Raw genomic sequence first — 18,650 nt, 5'->3', positions numbered from 1 at the left:
TTTATTAATGGCAGTGTTTTCTTACACTGGGCTTATTAAGTCAGTAGGGATTACCTGAAAGAGGAGTGTATATAATTTTTTTTTTAACATGCTGGCTGTCTTCTACCGAGGCAGGTGACCTGAGAAAGAAACACTTTCATTGTCATTCACACTATCACTGTCTTGCCAGGGGTGTGCAGATACAACAGTGTGGATGTCACTAAACAGTAAATATCCCAACTCCCTCCTTTAGAGTACAGGCACTGTGCTTCCCACCGTCAGGGCTCTAGTCTGGTTAACCTGTTTCACTGAATCCCTTCACAAAAATATTACCCTGCTAACACTCCAACAGCTTGTCAAGTCCCAAAAACCATCCATCTCCATTCACTTCTAACACACTCACACATGCTTACTGCATGTCCAAGCCCCTTGCACACAAAACCTCCTTACCCCATTCCTCCATTTTTTCCTAGGGTGACTCCTACCCCACCTTTCTCCCACTACAGATTTATATACCCTCCAAGTCATCCTATTTTGTTCCATCCTCTAAATGCCTGAACCACCTCAACAGCCCCTCTTCAGCCCTCTGAATAATACTTTTAGTAACCCTGCACCTCCTCTTAATTGCTAAACTACAGATTCTCTGCATTATATTCATACCACACATTGCCCTCAGACATGACATCTCCACTGCCTCCAGTCTTCTCCGTGTTGCAACATTCGCCACCCATGCTTCACACTCGTATAAGAGTATTGGTATAACTATACTCTCATACATTCCCCTCTTTGCTTTCATGGATAACATTCTTTGTCTCCATAGACTCTTCATTGCACCACCCACCTTTTCCCCCTCATCAGTTCTTTGATTCACTTGGTCTTTCATAGACCCATCTGCTGACAAGTCCACTTCCAGATATGTAAATACATTTGCTTCCTACATACTGCCTCCCTCCAATCTGATATCCAGTCTTTCGTTACCTAAATTTTTTGTTGTCTCATCACCTTACTCTTTCCTATGTTCATTTTTAACTTAATTCTTTTACATACCATACCAAACTCGTCCACCAACCTCTACAGCTTCTCTTCAGAATTTCCCAAAAGCATATTGTCATCAGGCAAAAGCAAACTGACAACTCTCTCTCTTTGTGTTAGATTCTTCATCTTTTAACCCCACATCTCTTGCCAACACCCGAGCATTCACTTCTTCTAGAGTCCCATCTATAAATATATTGAAGAATCATGGTGACATCACACATCCCTGTCTAAAGCCTACCTTTACTGGGAAATAATCTCCCTCTCTTCTGCATACTGTAACCTGAGCCTCACTGTCCTTGTAAAAACTCTTCACTGCTTCCAGTAACCTACCTCCTATTCCATACATTTGCAACATTTTCCACATTGCATCATCCCCCATCTACCCTATCATACTCTTTTACCCAATCCATAAATGCAGGGAAAACCTCTTTACCCTTATCTAAATACTGCTCACCCATATGTTTCACTGTAAACACTTGTCTGCACAACCTTCCTATCCTTCCAAAAGCCTCCTTGTTCGTCTGTGACCCTACTCTGTCTTACTCTTAATTCTTTCAATAATAACTACCATACACTTTATCAAGTATCCTCAACATGTTTGAGGGGGGGGGGGGAGGTGACTGCACGGTGTGCCGAGTAAAGAAAAAAAATTTGAAAAAAATATGAACATGAGTTAAGCTTATAGAAAAACACCTTAACAATCTGGCAACACTTTGGTATAAGTCTCATTGCTTATACCAACAAATTATAGTCATTATAACATTCATGGTGATACCGCCACCCATAGCATACGTGCTCACATACAGTGAATTTTCAGAAATTTTTCAAATTATTTTTAGTTATTTCTTTTATTATTCTTTCTAATGTAATAATTCACGATTTGGCATCATTACAAAGTTGGTGGAGCTATTACGGAGTTGGAGAAGCAATCAGAAGGCCATCTGAGAAATGTGCTTAGTTGGCAAGACGCTCACGGGAATCGCTATTCGTACTAAAATATTTCATATTTACCCTAATATCAAAATTAAGGCTTATTTACCTATCACAATTTATTTAATATGACACAAGACAATATAAATAACCTAAAACAATAAATACTCTAGAATAAATAAAACGACATAATATGTAGGTCTGGGAGCGGTCAGGTGGAGGGATAATATTACAGGTCCTCCATCACAAATCCGGCATCATTGGGACCTGTAGTGTGCTGGATTACTGAGTTTGCCGAATTACAGAGTGGTTAGGTTAGAATACACTTAATAAAATTAACCAACTTGACTTACACAGTTCATTGAACATCGGCAAAAATCGAACATTTCCGCTACTTTGAGCTCAATTTCAAGGTACTTTTCATCATGAAAACAATCAAAATCATGTCTATTTCTGTAATATATCTTCCTCTCTATTAAATGAGTCCAAAAAATGAGAATACAACCATAAAAACCATACGAAAATATACTGCAGAGGTGGCTAATGGCTGAGAAGTGAACTCCCTTATTTATCATCCATCTTTTTTATTTTTGTTGTACGTTAAGAAGCATCTTTCCATCATACATTGCCCAAGTTTCAATGAGATAGCCCAACAAACAACCGAGAAAAAAAAATTTACCAAAAATCATTTATGGCAAGTTCAAGCCAGGTACTGGAAATAAGTCACTTTGTCTGACTTTTCTGGATTATCCCAGGTTCTCTATACATACACTGCTATGTATGATAATCTATGTAACTGTATTTGTGTATACCTGAATAAACTTCTTTACTTCTAGTCTGTCAACTGAGTACAAGAAACCGCCCATTCACTTATTTCAACTACCCAATAAAGTGGTCAGAAATTGGCAATTTGGCTGATTTCACACAAATTTCAACAGATGCCAATTTCAAAATAGGGTCCAGAATAAACAATGCAGACATTCCTGGCACTAAAATAACATTTTCTCTGTTCATTAGTCACAGCTACAGGCCCTTGTTATATTACTCTTGCTTACCATTTGGAATTTTTGTTCACAAAAAATAGAAGATTTACTGTTATGCAGACTACTGCATTATTGTAATAATTGTATAAATAATGTCAATCCATTCTTGACTCCGTACTGGAATTTAGACTGGCAGGCGGACAGGTAATGGACGGTGACGTCATTTGTTTACTCTTGAGCTTCGCTAAAGAATAGAACATTTTCGCTACTGTTAGCGCAATTTCAAGGTACTTTTCGTCATGAAAGCAATCAAAATCATATCTATTTCTGTAATATATCTTTCATTCTATCAAATGAGACCGAAAAAATGAGAATATAACCATAACAACCATACAAAAATATACTGCTAAGCGGCCGCTAGTGGCTGAGAAGTGAACTCCGCTATTTATGGTCAGATTTCTTTCATTTTTGGTGTACGTGAAGAAGTATCTTTCTATCATACATTGCCCAAGTTTGAATAAGATAACCCAACAAACAACTGAGAAAATAATATAATAATAATAAAAACAATAATAATAATAATAATAATAATAATATCTTTATTGGGAGCAAGGGGCTAGTAACCCCTTCTCCTGTATATATTACTAAATGTAAAAGGAGAAACTTTTGTTTTTCCTTTTGGGCCACCCCGCCTCGGTGGGATACGGCCGGTGTGTTGAAAGAAAGAAAGAATATCTTTATTTACTACACGTACATGTACAAGGTATACAGGCCTAGCTGACATCAGTGACATACTACTGTATAGAAAGGCACTTGTTATGCTGAGTATTTCAAGAAAATTAGGTCAGTGTCCCAGGATAACACCCACACTAGTCGACTAACACCCAGGTACCCATTTACTGATGGGTAAACATAGACAACAGGCGTAAAGAAACACGCTTAATGTTTCTACCCTGGCTGGGAATCGAATATTTACCAAAAATCATATATGGCTAACCCAAGCCAGGTACTAAAAATAAGCCACGTTGACTTTTTTGGAGTTATCCTAGGTTCTCTACACATATGCTGCTATGTGTGATAATCTATAGAGAGAAAATAACTTTTTTGTTTCACGTTTATGGTGGAGTACGAGTGTATATCATAGTTAGCCCTGCGCTATACTCCGTTTTCTTTATAAGCCCCCAAGACAAGGATAGGAGAATGGTATTTGTTTACCATATCCTCTTCATAACTCTGTCGAACTGCTCGGTGTTATGCCAAATATTATTCATTCTGGAGTATTTAACATGTTTTATGCTATTTATATTGTTTCTTATGTCATATTAGATCAGTTGTGATAGGCAAATAAGCTGTAGTGTTGATATTAGCGTAAGAATAAAGCATATTCTCCTGCTTCATGAGACTGAGCTCATGGCAACCGACAGTGGCTTCAAAGCCACCTTATCTTTAATGGATAATGTGTAGGTGCTTTACATAATGAGAAGCATTTCTTTTATTCATTGGAACCATGGCTAGGGCTAAAAGTAAGCAGGTTAAAACAATAAATGGAGAAAAAGAAATTGGAATGACTTATGCAGCAAGTAGCACCACCAAACAGTACCAGCAGGTTGGTGTGGCGACCCTGGAAATTTGAAATTATGCTAGCCAAAATTAGTGCCGAATAACTGAAAGAACCGAATAACTGATTGCCGGATTTGTGATGGCGGACCTGTACCACTTGACCATTAGGGATTATCTGTCACTCTTCCTTCTATCTCTGAGGACTGTAACATTAGAGTGATCTGTAATAGATCACTTGTATCATACACAAAACTGAAAAAAATGTGATTTTCTCTTTTTTTTTGTGTTTTCCCGAGTAATCGGGTATGTGTGCTTTTGGGTGATTATCTCATAAATTATTCACCTATTTCTTGAAAATGCACTATTAATAATGAATGGATTGAAGTGATTTTCACTACAAACATAAAAGAATGATTGTTTTACAAGATTATGGAAATTTTTTTGAAGTACAGTGGACCCTCGTTTTTCGTAATTAATCCGTTCCAGAGAGCATGACTATTATCGAAATTGACGATTTGCGAATCCATTTTCCCCATCAGAAATAATGTAAATCCAGTTAATTCGTTCCGGACACCCAGAAGTATCAACAACAATTTTTTTTTTTACCTTAAAGATAGATTTACTTGCACAAAAGAATGAACATTCAACATGACAGTTATCTTTATTGAAGGCTGTTGTTGATTAATGGAAGACAGGGAGGAGGAGAGAGGGAAGAAAGGGGAATCCTCTTCCATAAGGACTCTAGGTCACTTCAGGGGTCACTTCTCTAATTTAAATATAGATTTACATGCAGAAAAGAATGCCGAACAAATGTAAAGCACTAATAAAATGTATAAATGAACATTTAACATCACACTTACCTTTTATTGAAGACTTTTGTTGGTGTATGAGATCGGGGCAGAGAGAGGGGAAGCGAATTTATTGTTGAATATGACATTAATATCAACTCTGTGGCTTATATATCTATCACAATTCAACTTATATGATATAATAAACAATACTAATAACATAGAAACATGGAATATACTCAAGAATGAATAAAATAAGTCATTATGTATGTCACGAGAGGTGTTATGTTGTTAGTGTTGTTGGGTGTATAAGGGCCACTGAGAGTAAGCTGTCCATAATGGTGGTGAAGCAGCAGCTGAAGTGGCTGTGTCTTCTGTAGCCCTATGTAACTCCAACAAACTTGGAGGAGTTGGTAAAATTGCTGAATCGCTGAAGAAGGCACCCTCTACCACCATCACATCCACTACCACCCTCTACCACAATCACTACCACCTTCTACCACCATCACTACCACCTTCTTCCACCATCACTACCACCTTCTACCACCATCACTACCACCTTCTACCACTATCACAACTGTTACCACCATCACTACCACCCTCTACCACCATCACTACCACCATCACTACTACCCTCTACCACTATCACAACCACTACCACCCTCTACCACTATCACAACTGCTAGCACCCTCTACCACCATCACTACCACCCTCTACCACTATCACAAATGTTACCACTCTACCACCACCACCACCTTAGTATTTTTCTACAAATTTTTTCTTAAATTATGTGTGTTACTCACATTCTTTACCAAAGGGCTGGAACTAGACGCTTTCTTTGGAGCCATGGTGACTTACTTAGCAGTTGCAAGCATTAAAACAAATGGAATATTATGAAATGTATGAACTCGTGGGATCATCATCACTCACTGATAAACAATGGCACACTTGCTGGGAATGGAGTGTGAGGCGGCTCGGGGCTGTATGTATACGTCCCAGATGAACGATTATTTGCGAGTCAAATGATGATTCGCGAGTCAGTGTTTTGACAAAAATAACGTTATGATTTTCAAAAGTTACAACTTTCAAGGCTTACGATTGTTGAGGGTTCACTGTATCCCAAATATGATTATATTTGTGTGGGGAGTAAAAGGCTGATATTTTCCACTGTACAGTGGACCCCCAGATTAAGTCATCATTGGAATAAGTAATATTCGGAACAAGTAATGTATTTTCCGTCAAAATATTGGCTCGGTGAATGTCACTGAACTATGTATAAGTCATTCGTTTGGAATGTGTCTGCGCGGCCTGAACAGCTCCGACACTCTATGTACAGCCAGTGTGCCATTGTTTTCCAGCCAGTGAGGATGATCCCACGTGTTCATACAATATATTTTGTATTATTCCATTCTTTTTAGTGCTTGTAACTGCTAAATAAGCCACCATGGGCCCAAAGAAAGCTAATGCCAGCCAGTCCTTTGGTAAAGGACTGAGAGAGAGGGGAGAATCTGCCTTTTTCAGTGATTCTTCAATATGTATGATACTAAAGTAGCAGGAGTCGATAAAGGCTTTAGCGCCTTCCAGCGATAAAGTGTAGCATTAAAAGTGTAGCAAGTAAGTTAAGCAATTAATCGATAGAAAAAGGACAGCACGAAACTGACTCCTCCATTGTTGTTGGAGGTGTATAAGGCTACTGACTAACACTGCCCCTCTGCAGCGTCTTGCTGCCGCCTTCACCAGCACCAGTGGCTCTTATACACCCAACAACATACAACACACCACCACTCATGACATTCTAATGCCATATTTTATTCATTCTAGAGTATATATCATGTTTCTATGCTATTAATATTGTTTATTATGTCATATTAGATGAATTGTGCAGATAAATAAGCCGTAAATCTAATATTAGTGTCATATTGAAGGACTATCTTGTCCTGTCTCCCAACAATTCCTAACATACACCAGAAACAGACCTCCCTGAAACACTTTTTTGAGTGACAGGGGTCCAGTGACTCTCAAGCTGGCCCTAGTGGCATTAAAAAACAAAAGGGAAGTAACCCAGGACAAGGACTTGGTACCTGAAGTCTTAATGGAAGGGGATTCCCCTTCCAAACAATTGTAAACTCCTCCATCCTCTTCCCTCCTCCTGTCTTCCATACATCACCATGTCTTCAGTAAAGGTAATTGTGATGTTATTATTGTTTTATTTTTCATGTATCATTGTTTTCTGTGTAGGTAAGGTAAATGTATATTTCATGTAGAAAACATGTTTTTTAATACTTTTGGTGTCTGAAATGGATTAATTGGATTTCCATTATTTCTTATGGGGAAAATTAATTTGGGATAAGTCACTCTCTCTGGAACGGATTAATTATGTAATCCGGGGGTCCACTGTATTTTACTTGAGAATGAAGATAAGGTTTATTACAGTATTTATGATCATAGCATAATGGAATTAACACTATTCTATCAGTAAAAAGTGTCCGAACAACTTTTCCCAGTGCCACTACCTGCCACCTCGCTGCCAAATGTCATTTTCAGTAAATTTTTCTTTTTCATTTACTTTTTGGCCAATCTTACGGAAACTTCATCACAGTATAATTGATGTACGATTCTTAAGGTAGACCAAAAATGAATGAAATCAGATGATAAATAAAAAATCATAGCCAAATTCCTTCAATCTGTCCTTATTCCTCTATAATTATTACTCAATCTTTTGTCCCCTTTGCCTTTATACAAAGAAACTATGCTTGCTCTCTGGCAGTCCCTATATGTATGTACACATATATTCTGAAAAACATTGACAGCCTCCCACTGAGGCAGGGTGACCCAAGAGAGAAACACTTTCACCATCATTAGCACATAATCACTGTCTTTGCAGAGGCACTAAGATATGACAGTTTAGATGTCACTTCAAACAGCCAATATCCCAAACCTCTCCTTTAAAGTGCAGGCATTATACTTCCCACCTCCAGGACTCAAGTCTGGCTAACTGATTTTGTTGAAACCCTTTACAAAATATTATCCTGCTAACACTCCAACAGCTTGTCAGGTCCCAAAAAACCATTCATTTCCATTCACTCCTATCTAACACGCTCACACATGCCTACTCTGTGTCCAAGCCCCTTACACAGAACCTCTTTTACTCCCTCATTCCATCCTTTCCTAGGATGACCCCTATCCCTCCTCCCCTCCACTACAGATTTATACACCGTCCAATCATCCTATTTTGCTCCATCATCTCTAAATGACCAAACCACCTCAATAACCTCTCTTCATCCCTCTGAATAATACTTTTAGTAATTCCACACCTCCTCCTAATTTCCACACTTCGAATTCTCTTCATAATATTTACAGCACACATTGCCCTTAGACTCAACATCTCCACTGCCTCCACCCTCCTCCTTGCTACAGCATTTACAACCCATACTTCACACCCATATAAGAGTATTGGTACTACTATACTCTCATACATTCCCTTCTTTTCCTCAATGGATAGTGTGTTCTGTCTCCACAGATACCTCAATGCACCCACCTTTTTTCCTTCGTCAGTTTTATGGTTAACCTCATTCTTCATAAACCCATCCACTGACAAGTCTACTTCCAAATATCTGAACACACTTCGATACTTCCTCCATCCAATGTAATATTCAGTTTTTCTTTTCCTAACTCGTTTGATACCCTCATCACCTTACTCTTATCTATGGTGAGGAAGCACTGTAGGATGTATACCAGACTATTATGTTGACTCTTGGCTGTGGATAACTTGTAGGTATGGTGAAAACTAAATGTTTAGCTATTTTAACCCTTTCAGGGTCCGTGCCGTAGATCTACAGCTTTACGTTAAGGGTCCAAACCGTAGATCTACGCCATGAGCTCAGCTCACTCTGATAAGCTGTGAGTGGTAAATTTGGGCCTAGATATGAGAGAATACATCTGTGTGGTATGTGTGCACCACATAAAACAAATCCTGCAGCACACAGTGTATTATGAGAAAAAAAAAACAGACCGTGATTTTCGATTAAAACAGCGACTTTGCAGTGTTTTTTCGTATGTTTTTTATAGTTGTATTTGCGATTTCTTGGTCTCATTTGATAGAATGGAAGACACATTACAGAAATAGAGATGATTTTGATTGGTTTTAGCACTGGAAATGGCTTAAAAGTGAGCTCAAAGTAGCGGAAATGTTAAATTTTTGCTGATGTTCAAGAGTAAACAAACTACCTCACACGTCTAATACAAGCCAGCTGGTGGGTCTAATATACATTCATAAATGTGGTGATGATATTTATACAATTATTACAATATTGCATAACAGTAAATCTTCTATTTTTTGGTTTGAATAAAAATTCATTATGTGAATAAAAAATCAAAATGTAATTCATTTGTAAAGCCTCAAAACGTAACTAATGAACAGAGGAAATGTTAGTTTAGTGCCACGAATACCTACATTGTTTATTCTGGACCCTATTTTGAAATTGGAATATTTTGAACTTTTTGTTAAATTGGCCAAATTACCAATTTCCGATCACTTTATTTTGTAGTTGAAACAGTTGACTTGGCGATTTCTTGTGCTCAGTCGATAGAATAGAAGTAATACTAGTGAAATAGCTAAGAATTTGGTCGACTGGAATAATGTAATTGGCCTAAAATGGGAATCAAAGTCGGCAAAATCACCGATTCGTAAATATCGCTGACACATCAAAATTCGCGAGAGCATAATTTCGTCAATTTTCCATCAAATTTCATACTTTTTGTTTTATTACCTTCAGAAAAAGATTCTCTACCATTTCATAAGAAAAAATAATTTTTTTTTTTTTTTTTTTTTTTAAATTCTTGGACCCTGGTGCACACTTTGAAATTTGGCCTCTGGACCCTGAAAGAGTTAAGCAGTATTGGTTCTGTGTTAAGAGGTTCTGTAAAGGGCAGATTCTAAAGACCCACTGTATGGTAATAATTAGGTATATGATGCCAGCAACATGAAGAAAGGACATGTGTACAAGCACTTACAACATTTTAATAGGAAACACATTAATCTTGGGTCTTTGTTCACAACAGTGATGCATAGGGTACATGAAACAGTATATGGCAGAGGTAACAGGTTAGATGTGAGACTCAGGTTAGGTATAACCAATGTTTGCTCAAGTTTATGCACATGTCAGGCCAGGTTTAAGCCTTGTGGAAGTGAGGTCACTTGATTGCTCTGTTGCAGTGTGGGTGTGATGAAGCTTAGTCAAGGATCAAATAGGCTACATTGGTGATGCTGTGACTTCTTGATTTCTGTTCAGTAGTGTTAAAAACAGCAATAAGAGATACTTCTAGAAACTTTAGGCTGCAGGCTCTGAGGAAGAAAGATATCAGCACCCTTCTTTGTTTCAGCATCATGATGTGACATGAAATGGACAAGGTCATGTTGATTAGAAGGTTTCCAATAAACCTTGAATTTCAGCTGTGTATCTGATTTGCAGAGCACAACATATGAGAAGGGGAGTGTGTCGTCGTGTTCCTCCTCCAAGGTGAATTGGGTGGAAGGTTCAGCTGCATTGATCTTTCTCTAGAAGGTGTCAAGGTTGAATCTTCTGGGTGTGATAATGAAGATGTCATCGACATACCACAGCCAAACTGTTAGTTGAGATGATAATGTTGAATCATCCGACTGCCACCATTTCCATGTTGAGGTTGGCCAAGACTGCAATGGTTAATGAGCCCATGGCCATGCCAAATTTTAGTCAACAACAGGTATTGTTTATTTTATTTATTTATGCATTCTCTACTGACTTGGTAAGACCACTGGGCTAAAGGTTGTCGTTAATAAAGTGTCATTTACTCCATCTTGTTATTTACATAACACTCCAGTTCAAAGTACTCTCCCAATCTCACATGTATATAACTTAGTTTTTCTCTAAAAATGCTAAAGAAAATTTCTATACATAGCATTTGTATGTAGCTCGCAATTCTTTAATTTCAAAATGTAATTCCACTGCATGAAGGAAGAAATGCGTATGTGTTGAGATGAGCTTTAATGCATTAAATGTAAGCATTGCAACACCACTAAATACCTCTCATGATGTATTCCATATAGTACAGTGATCATTCATTTCTACTTTGGATGAGCCACAATACTGAAAATTAAACATGACTTTCTTAACAAAGCATATGAGGGGACCTTGGTAGTAGATTGGTAGACAGCAACTGCCTAGGGAGGTACTACTGTTCTGCCAAGTGAGTGTAAAACAGAAGCCTGTAATTGTTTTACGTGATGGTAGGATTGCTGGTGTCTTTTTTCTGTTTCATAAACGTGCAAGATTTCAGGTACATCTTGCTACTTTTACTTACACTTAGGTCACACTACATACAGATGTACAAGTATATATATATACACACCCTTCTGGGTTTTCTTCTATCTTACTAGTTCTTGCTTTTGTTTATTTCCATGGGGAAGTGGGACAGAATTTTTCGTCCGTAAGCCATATGTATCATAAGAGGCAAGTAAAATGCCGGGAGCAAGGGGACTAGTAACCCCTTCTCCTGTGTACATTACTAAAGATAAAACGAGAAACTTCTTTTTTCGGCCACCCTGCCTCAGTGGGATATGGCCGGTCTGTTGAAAGAAAGAAAGATCTGCAGGGATAAAAGCAAAAACTTTACATTACTGAAAATTCAAAGACTGCTTTCAGGGACAGAAATAAGCAGTTTAATGTACCAAATTTCTGTAAACTTTTGAGAAGCCTTGACAGCTAATTCTTGTTTTGGTTGATTACCCACAAGTTGAGAAATGTCTTTTTCAGAATATAAGAATTATATATAAATTAAGAAAGTATTAAACCCCTTAACTGTCCAAACATAGATCTACGTTTGGACAGTTAGATCTATGTTTGGAGCGCTAGTGGTAAGAATGTAGATGTATGTTTGGACAGTTAAGGGGTTAAGTTGTGATAATGGCAGTGTATAATAAATATTTAAAAAAAATAATTATGCACCTTAAAATGTTTTTCTTTCTTCAGATGATGTGACATTAAAAGGCCTTGACATCATTAGAAAGTCATCATGGGTGTACCTGGAAGGGTACACATCTGTCATGGCAGGTGGTGTTGAGGCAATGGAAGCACTGTTTTGCAGGAAGATTATTGTTGCGGACAGAGAAATGGTGGAGCAAAATTCAGAAGAGATCCTACATAGTACTCAAGATGGAGACGTTGCATTTTTGGTCATTGGGGACCCATTTAGTGCAACAACCCACACAGATCTTGTGGTACGTGCATTAGATAAAAACATTCCCATTAATATTGTACACAATGCCTCGATTTTGAATGCTGCTGGTTGTTGTGGGCTGCAGCTTTATTCTTTTGGAGAGATGGTGTCTATACCGTTTTGGCAAGATGGTTGGCAGCCAGATAGTTATTATGATAAAATTTGCAGTAATCTGGAAAATGGCTGGCACACCTTGTGCTTGTTAGATATTAAGGTTAAAGAACAGTCTGTGGAAAATATGGTCAAGGGTCAAAAGATATATGATCCCCCAAGGTTCATGACAGTATCACAGGCTGCCACACAGATACTTAATGTCATAAGGAATAGGGCAGAAGAAGGAAGGCCAACTCCTCTAACCCCAGATCAGTTAGTAATAGGGATGGCCAGGATAGGCACTAGGACACAGCAGCTGAAAGCTTGTACATTGGAGGAGATGGCTGAAATTAACCTTGGTGACCCCTTACACACACTTGTAATAGTTGGGGAAACTCATCCAATGGAAGATGAATATGTTGACATGTACCGGTCCTAGGGACAAACACTTAGCTGTTGATCATGGAATTGTGATTAGGTTACATAGAGGAATTATCCTTTAATGCACAGATCACAAATGTTTTATCCATTTCCTGTACAAGATGTAGAGAGAGTGATGTGCATATGACAAGTAGTTCTTTAGTTTTGCATTTGTACAGTGTGGAAAAAAAAATAATATACATATATATATATGTATATATATATATATATATATATATATATATATATATATATATATATATATATATATATATATATATATATATATATATATATATATATATATTATATTATATGTCCTGTCTAAGGGCAATGTGTGGTGTAAATATTATGCAGAAAATTCGGAGTGTGGAAATTAGGAGAAGGTGTGGAGTTAATAAAAGCATTAGTCAGAGGGCAGAAGGTGGTTTGGTCATTTAGAGAGAATGGATCAAAGTAGAATGACATGGAAAGCATATAAATCTATAGGGGAAGGAAAGAGGAGTAGGGGTCGTCCTCGAAAGGGTTGGAAAGAGGGGGTAAAGGAGGTTTTGTGGGCGAGGGGCTTGGACTTCCAGCAAGCGTGCATGAGCGTGTTAGATAGGAGTGAATGGAGACGAATGATACTTGGGACCTGACGATCTGTTGGAGTGTAAGCAGGGTAATATTTAGTGAAGGGATTCAGGGAAACCGGTTATTTTCATATAGTCGGACTTGAGTCCTGGAAAAGGGAAGTACAATGCCTGCACTTTAAAGGAGGGGTTTGGGATATTGGCAGTTTGGAGGGATATGTTGTGTATCTTTATACGTATATGCTTCTAAACTGTTGTATTCTGAGCACCTCTGCAAAAGCAGTGATAATGTGTGAGTGTGGTGAAAGTGTTGAATGATGATGAAAGTATTTTCTTTTTGGGGATTTTCTTTCTTTTTTTGGGTCACCCTGCCTCGGTGGGAGACGACCAACTTGTTGAAAAAAAAAAAAAAAAAAAAAAAAAAAATATATATATATATATATATATATATATATATATATATATATATATATATATATATATATATATATATATATATATATATATATATATATATATATATATATATATATATACATGTATGTATATATATATATATATATATACAGTGGACCCCCGGTTAACAAACTTTTTTCATTCCAGTAGTATGTTCAGGTGCCAGTACTGACCGAATTTTTTCCCATAAGGAATATTGTGAAGTAGATTAGTCCATTTCAGACCCCCAAACATACACGTACAAACGCACTTACATAAATACACTTACATAATTGGTCGCATTTGGAGGTGATCGTTAAGCGGGGGTCCACTGTATATATATATATATATATATATATATATATATATATATATATATATATATATATATATATATATATATATATATTCTTCTTCTTTCAACAAACCGGCCGTATCCCACCGAGGCAGGGTGGCCCAAAAAGAAAAACAAAAGTTTCTCTTTTTAAATTTAGTAATTTATATGGGAGAAGGGGTTACTAGCCCCTTGCTCCCGGCATTTTAGTCGCCTCTTACAACACACATGGCTTACGGAGGAAGAATTCTGTTCCACTTCCCCATGGAGATAAGAGGAAAAGAACAAGAACTAGAAAGAAAATAGAAAACTCAGAGGGGTATGTATATATATGCTTGTACATGTATGTGTAGTGTGCCCTAAGTGCAAGTAGAAGTAGCAAGATGTACCTGAAATCTTGCATGTTTATGAGACAGAAAAAAAAGACACCAGCAATCCTACCATCATGTAAAACAATTACAGGCTTCTGTTTTACACTCACCGTCCTGCCAAGTGAGTGTAAAACAGAAGCCTGTAATTGTTTTACATGATGGTAGGATTGCTGGTGTCTTTTTTTTCTGTCTCATAAACATGCAAGATTTCAGGTACATCTTGCTACTTCTACTTGCACTTAGGGCACACTACACATACATGTACAAGCATATATATACATACCCCTCTGAGTTTTCTATTTTCTTTCTAGTTCTTGTTCTTTTCCTCTTATCTCCATGGGGAAGTGGAACAGAATTCTTCCTCCGTAAGCCATGTGTGTTGTAAGAGGCGACTAAAATGCCGGGAGCAAGGGGCTAGTAACCCCTTCTCCCATATAAATTACTAAATTTAAAAAGAGAAACTTTTGTTTTTCTTTTTGGGCCACCCTGCCTCGGTGGGATAAGGCCGGTTTGTTGAAAGAAGAAGAATATATATATATATATATATATATATATATATATATATATATATATATATATATATTATATATATATATATATATATATATATATATATATATATATATATATACACATGTATATATATTTTAAAAGTCTGCCGTCCCCCACCGAGGCAGGGTGACCCAAAAAGAAAGAAAAGCCCCAAAAAAGAAAATACTTTCATCATCATTCGACACTTTCACCTCACTCACACATAATCACTTTTTTTAACAGGGTAATATTTTGTGATGGGATTCATGGAAATCGGTTAGCTGGACTCGAGTCCTGGAGGTGGGAAGTACAATGCCTGCACTTTAAAGGAGGGGTTTGGGATATTGGCTGTTTGAAGTGGCATCTAAACTGGCATATCTGAATGCCTCTGCAAAGACAGTGATTGTGTGAATGATGGTGAAAGTGTTGAAAATATATATATTTTTTCAACATGGCCGTCTCCTGTGAACGAGCTTATTGGTGTGATGCAGAGGTGTGGAGTCACTTATAGGGCTGCAGAGGGTTCTTCTTGCTTTGCCAAAGTCATGGTGGGTACACAGGCTTGTGTGTTTGTGCCCATGGCCTGGGAGGGCCATGCCCACAAGGGAGAGAGGGAGTAGAACTGTTGTCCGAGTCTGGGCCGCTGAGTGAGTGAGCGAGTGGGACCAGCGTCCCACTGACCTGGGCAGGCCTAGAGAGGGCAGCACCTGAGTGCCACGAAATATGAACTTAGCCGGCAGACAGCATAGGCTGTCTGTGCATACAGTACAGGCTGTCTACATTTGTTCGGCCACCTACCTGGTGGTAAAAAAAAACTCGGGCTCTCTCTCGTAGGAACAGGGCACAGAACACAAAATAAAAAACATGTATATATATATGGACATGGGAAAAAAAAACTTCCTACAGGGAGGGAAGAAAAAAACCGTGGGGTGTGCTAAACATCGTGGTCATAGGCAGTGAGCATCGAAGGGCATCACTGTACGTCTTCCTGTGTCTGGACAGATACTGCAACACAGGAGACATCGCTGCGGCTGAGCTGTGATGTAATGGGTTATGGTCTCCTCTAGAACGGTGAAGCAGTCATTGTAGGAGTCACTGCAGGTTTCACTCAACCTGGGGCACGACATGCTGGTGCCCTCGAGTGAGGCGTCGTCAAAACTCGGCAACTGGGCAGGACTTCTGGCAAGCGACTCGGGAGGATACTTCTCGACTGTTACTGTCACTGGGCTGTCATTGCTGGCGAGCGTGGAATAAGTCGTGGAGCGAGTCGTGGCAGAGACGACTGGGCAAAACATCTGGGAGTCGTAACATCATACACCAGACTGCAGTGAGTGAGCTAGCAATCAGAGTGACATCATCTTTGTGCAGGAGCTCACTGAAGCTTGTGATACGAGGCTGACAGCACCTACCGACAGGGCTAACTGCGGCTTGACGAGTGTCATTCTCTCGGCAGTTGGAGTTATAGCAGAGGTTAGTCTAAGCATCCCCAGACTTGTTTCTCTACATATAACTACACTCTGACGGTCTGGAGGTGAAGTGAAACAAATCTCGATGGGAATCGTAGCAGGTACGATTCTGCAGAACATCTATGAGCAACGAGCATAAGAGCTTTCTGTACAAGGGGCTCGTATGCACAGGGCTGACTAATATCAGCTCTCAAACGTGCTGGTCACACCGGGTGACAATAACACAGTGGTGCTACACACTGGTCTGGGCTCAAGACCACACTGGACACAAGGAAAACTTTACACACACACTCTTGGTACATGCGGTATAACATGGCATAAACTAGCAAATGATGCTTTTCTGTGCACAAAATTGACACTAAGCCATACACTAACATGTGAGAACACTGGCCGGAGAGGAATTAATTAACACGACATATATCTTCTCTCAATCTTCTCGACAATACTGACATAATTACTGAAACACTCGATGTGACATCATGTGATGTCAGGCGTGACGTCGCGAGGTGACGTCAGCAGACATCTCGAGGTGATGTCAGGCAGACATTGTGACGTCATGAAGTCGGGCAGCATCGTCGGTGACGTCAATGTGATGCGGGCAGCAGACCACAGCATGTGGCCTGGGACGTCTGGCTTGGTAACACGTGGCTCGTAGGTGCACGTGGCTTCGTCCACACCCCACGTGGCGTTGGGATCCACGTGGCATGCTGATCCACGTGGCTTGCTGATCCACGTGGCTTGCTGATCCACGTGGCTTGCTGATCCACGTGGCTTGCTGATCCACGTGGCTTTGTGATCCACGTAGCTTAGTGATCCACGTGGCTTTGAGTGGCCTCGGGCATTCGGATACACAGCTCTGGCAAAGAATTCACACGAAAAACAGCAGAAAACACAGCAGAGGGAGTGATGGCATGGTGGTGTATGGTAGTGTGGTGGCGAGGAGCGTGGGTGAGTGTATGACGAGGGAGGATCTGGCCACTTCCTCCTCTCCCACCCACAACACGGCGAGATACTCACACTGGACGCAGAAATCACCACAAACTCACCTCTGACTTGCTGAAACAGCCGTGCAGAGCTGAAAAACCAACAGCAACATACAAGTGATGCTGAACACGTGACTTGAAAAACAGCGTGGGGTCACCTACAATTCTCGAAGAAATTCAGCAAATTTTGGCTAGATCCTGCTTGTACCTGTGTCTGGATGCTGAAATGTGCAGACACGACATCAGGATAACTCGTTGAGAGATGGATGTTTCTAGTGTAGGGTGATGAAGTGAACACAACTTCATTCTATTTCCTTCATCTCTCCAGGCAAACACAACTTGCTGCGGCCACCGCTTCCCACCAGTGTGAACGAGCTTATTGGTGTGATGCAGTGGCGAGGAGTCAATTATAGGGCTGCGGAGGGTTCTTCTTGCTTTGCCAAAGTCGTGGTGGGTACACAGGCTTGTGTGTTTGTGCCCATGGCCCGGGAGGGCCATGCCCAGTAGGGAGAGAGGGAGTAGAACTGTTGTCTGAGTCTGGGCCTCTGAGTGAGTGAGCGAGTGGGACCAGCATCCCACTGACCTGGGCAGGCCTAGAGAGGGCAGCACCTGAGTGCCGCGAAATATGAACTAAGCTGGCAGACAGCCAAAAAAAAAAAAAAAACACTTTCACCATCATTCACACAATATCATTGTCTTCACAGAGGTGCCCAGATATGACAATTTACCTGTTACTCCAAACAGCCAGTATCCCAAACCCCTCCTTTAAAGTGCAGGCATTGTACTTCCCGCCTCCAGGACTCAAGTCTGGGTAACCGGTTTTCCTGAATCCCATCATGTGGTATTTTAAAGTCTTTTAAACAACCTCAGAAGTTTCTGTGTAATTTTACATAGAGCAGTATTATATTTTCACAT

At 39.4% G+C, this 18,650-nt stretch overlaps 1 protein-coding gene across 4 annotated transcripts in view; it reads left to right on the top strand.

Annotated features, from left to right (window-relative positions):
- The window catches only part of Dph5 (diphthine methyl ester synthase), a 60,446-nt gene extending 47,223 nt beyond the window's left edge, over nt 1–13,223 (top strand). For all 4 annotated transcript variants that reach the window (XM_070088354.1, XM_070088363.1, XM_053784695.2 and 1 more), the window contains exon 7: nt 12,284–13,223. In XM_070088354.1, the coding sequence (XP_069944455.1) occupies nt 12,284–13,062 (779 nt within the window). In that variant the 3' untranslated portion in view covers nt 13,063–13,223. The remainder of the gene's footprint in view (nt 1–12,283) is intronic.
- Nucleotides 13,224–18,650: the final 5,427 nt, after the last annotated feature.

The sequence above is a fragment of the Cherax quadricarinatus genome, chromosome 2, assembly GCF_038502225.1.
Source record: "Cherax quadricarinatus isolate ZL_2023a chromosome 2, ASM3850222v1, whole genome shotgun sequence".
Taxonomy (NCBI): domain Eukaryota; kingdom Metazoa; phylum Arthropoda; class Malacostraca; order Decapoda; family Parastacidae; genus Cherax; species Cherax quadricarinatus.
Note: the sequence above shows the minus strand (reverse complement) of the source record. Positions and strands in the feature narration are given on the sequence as shown.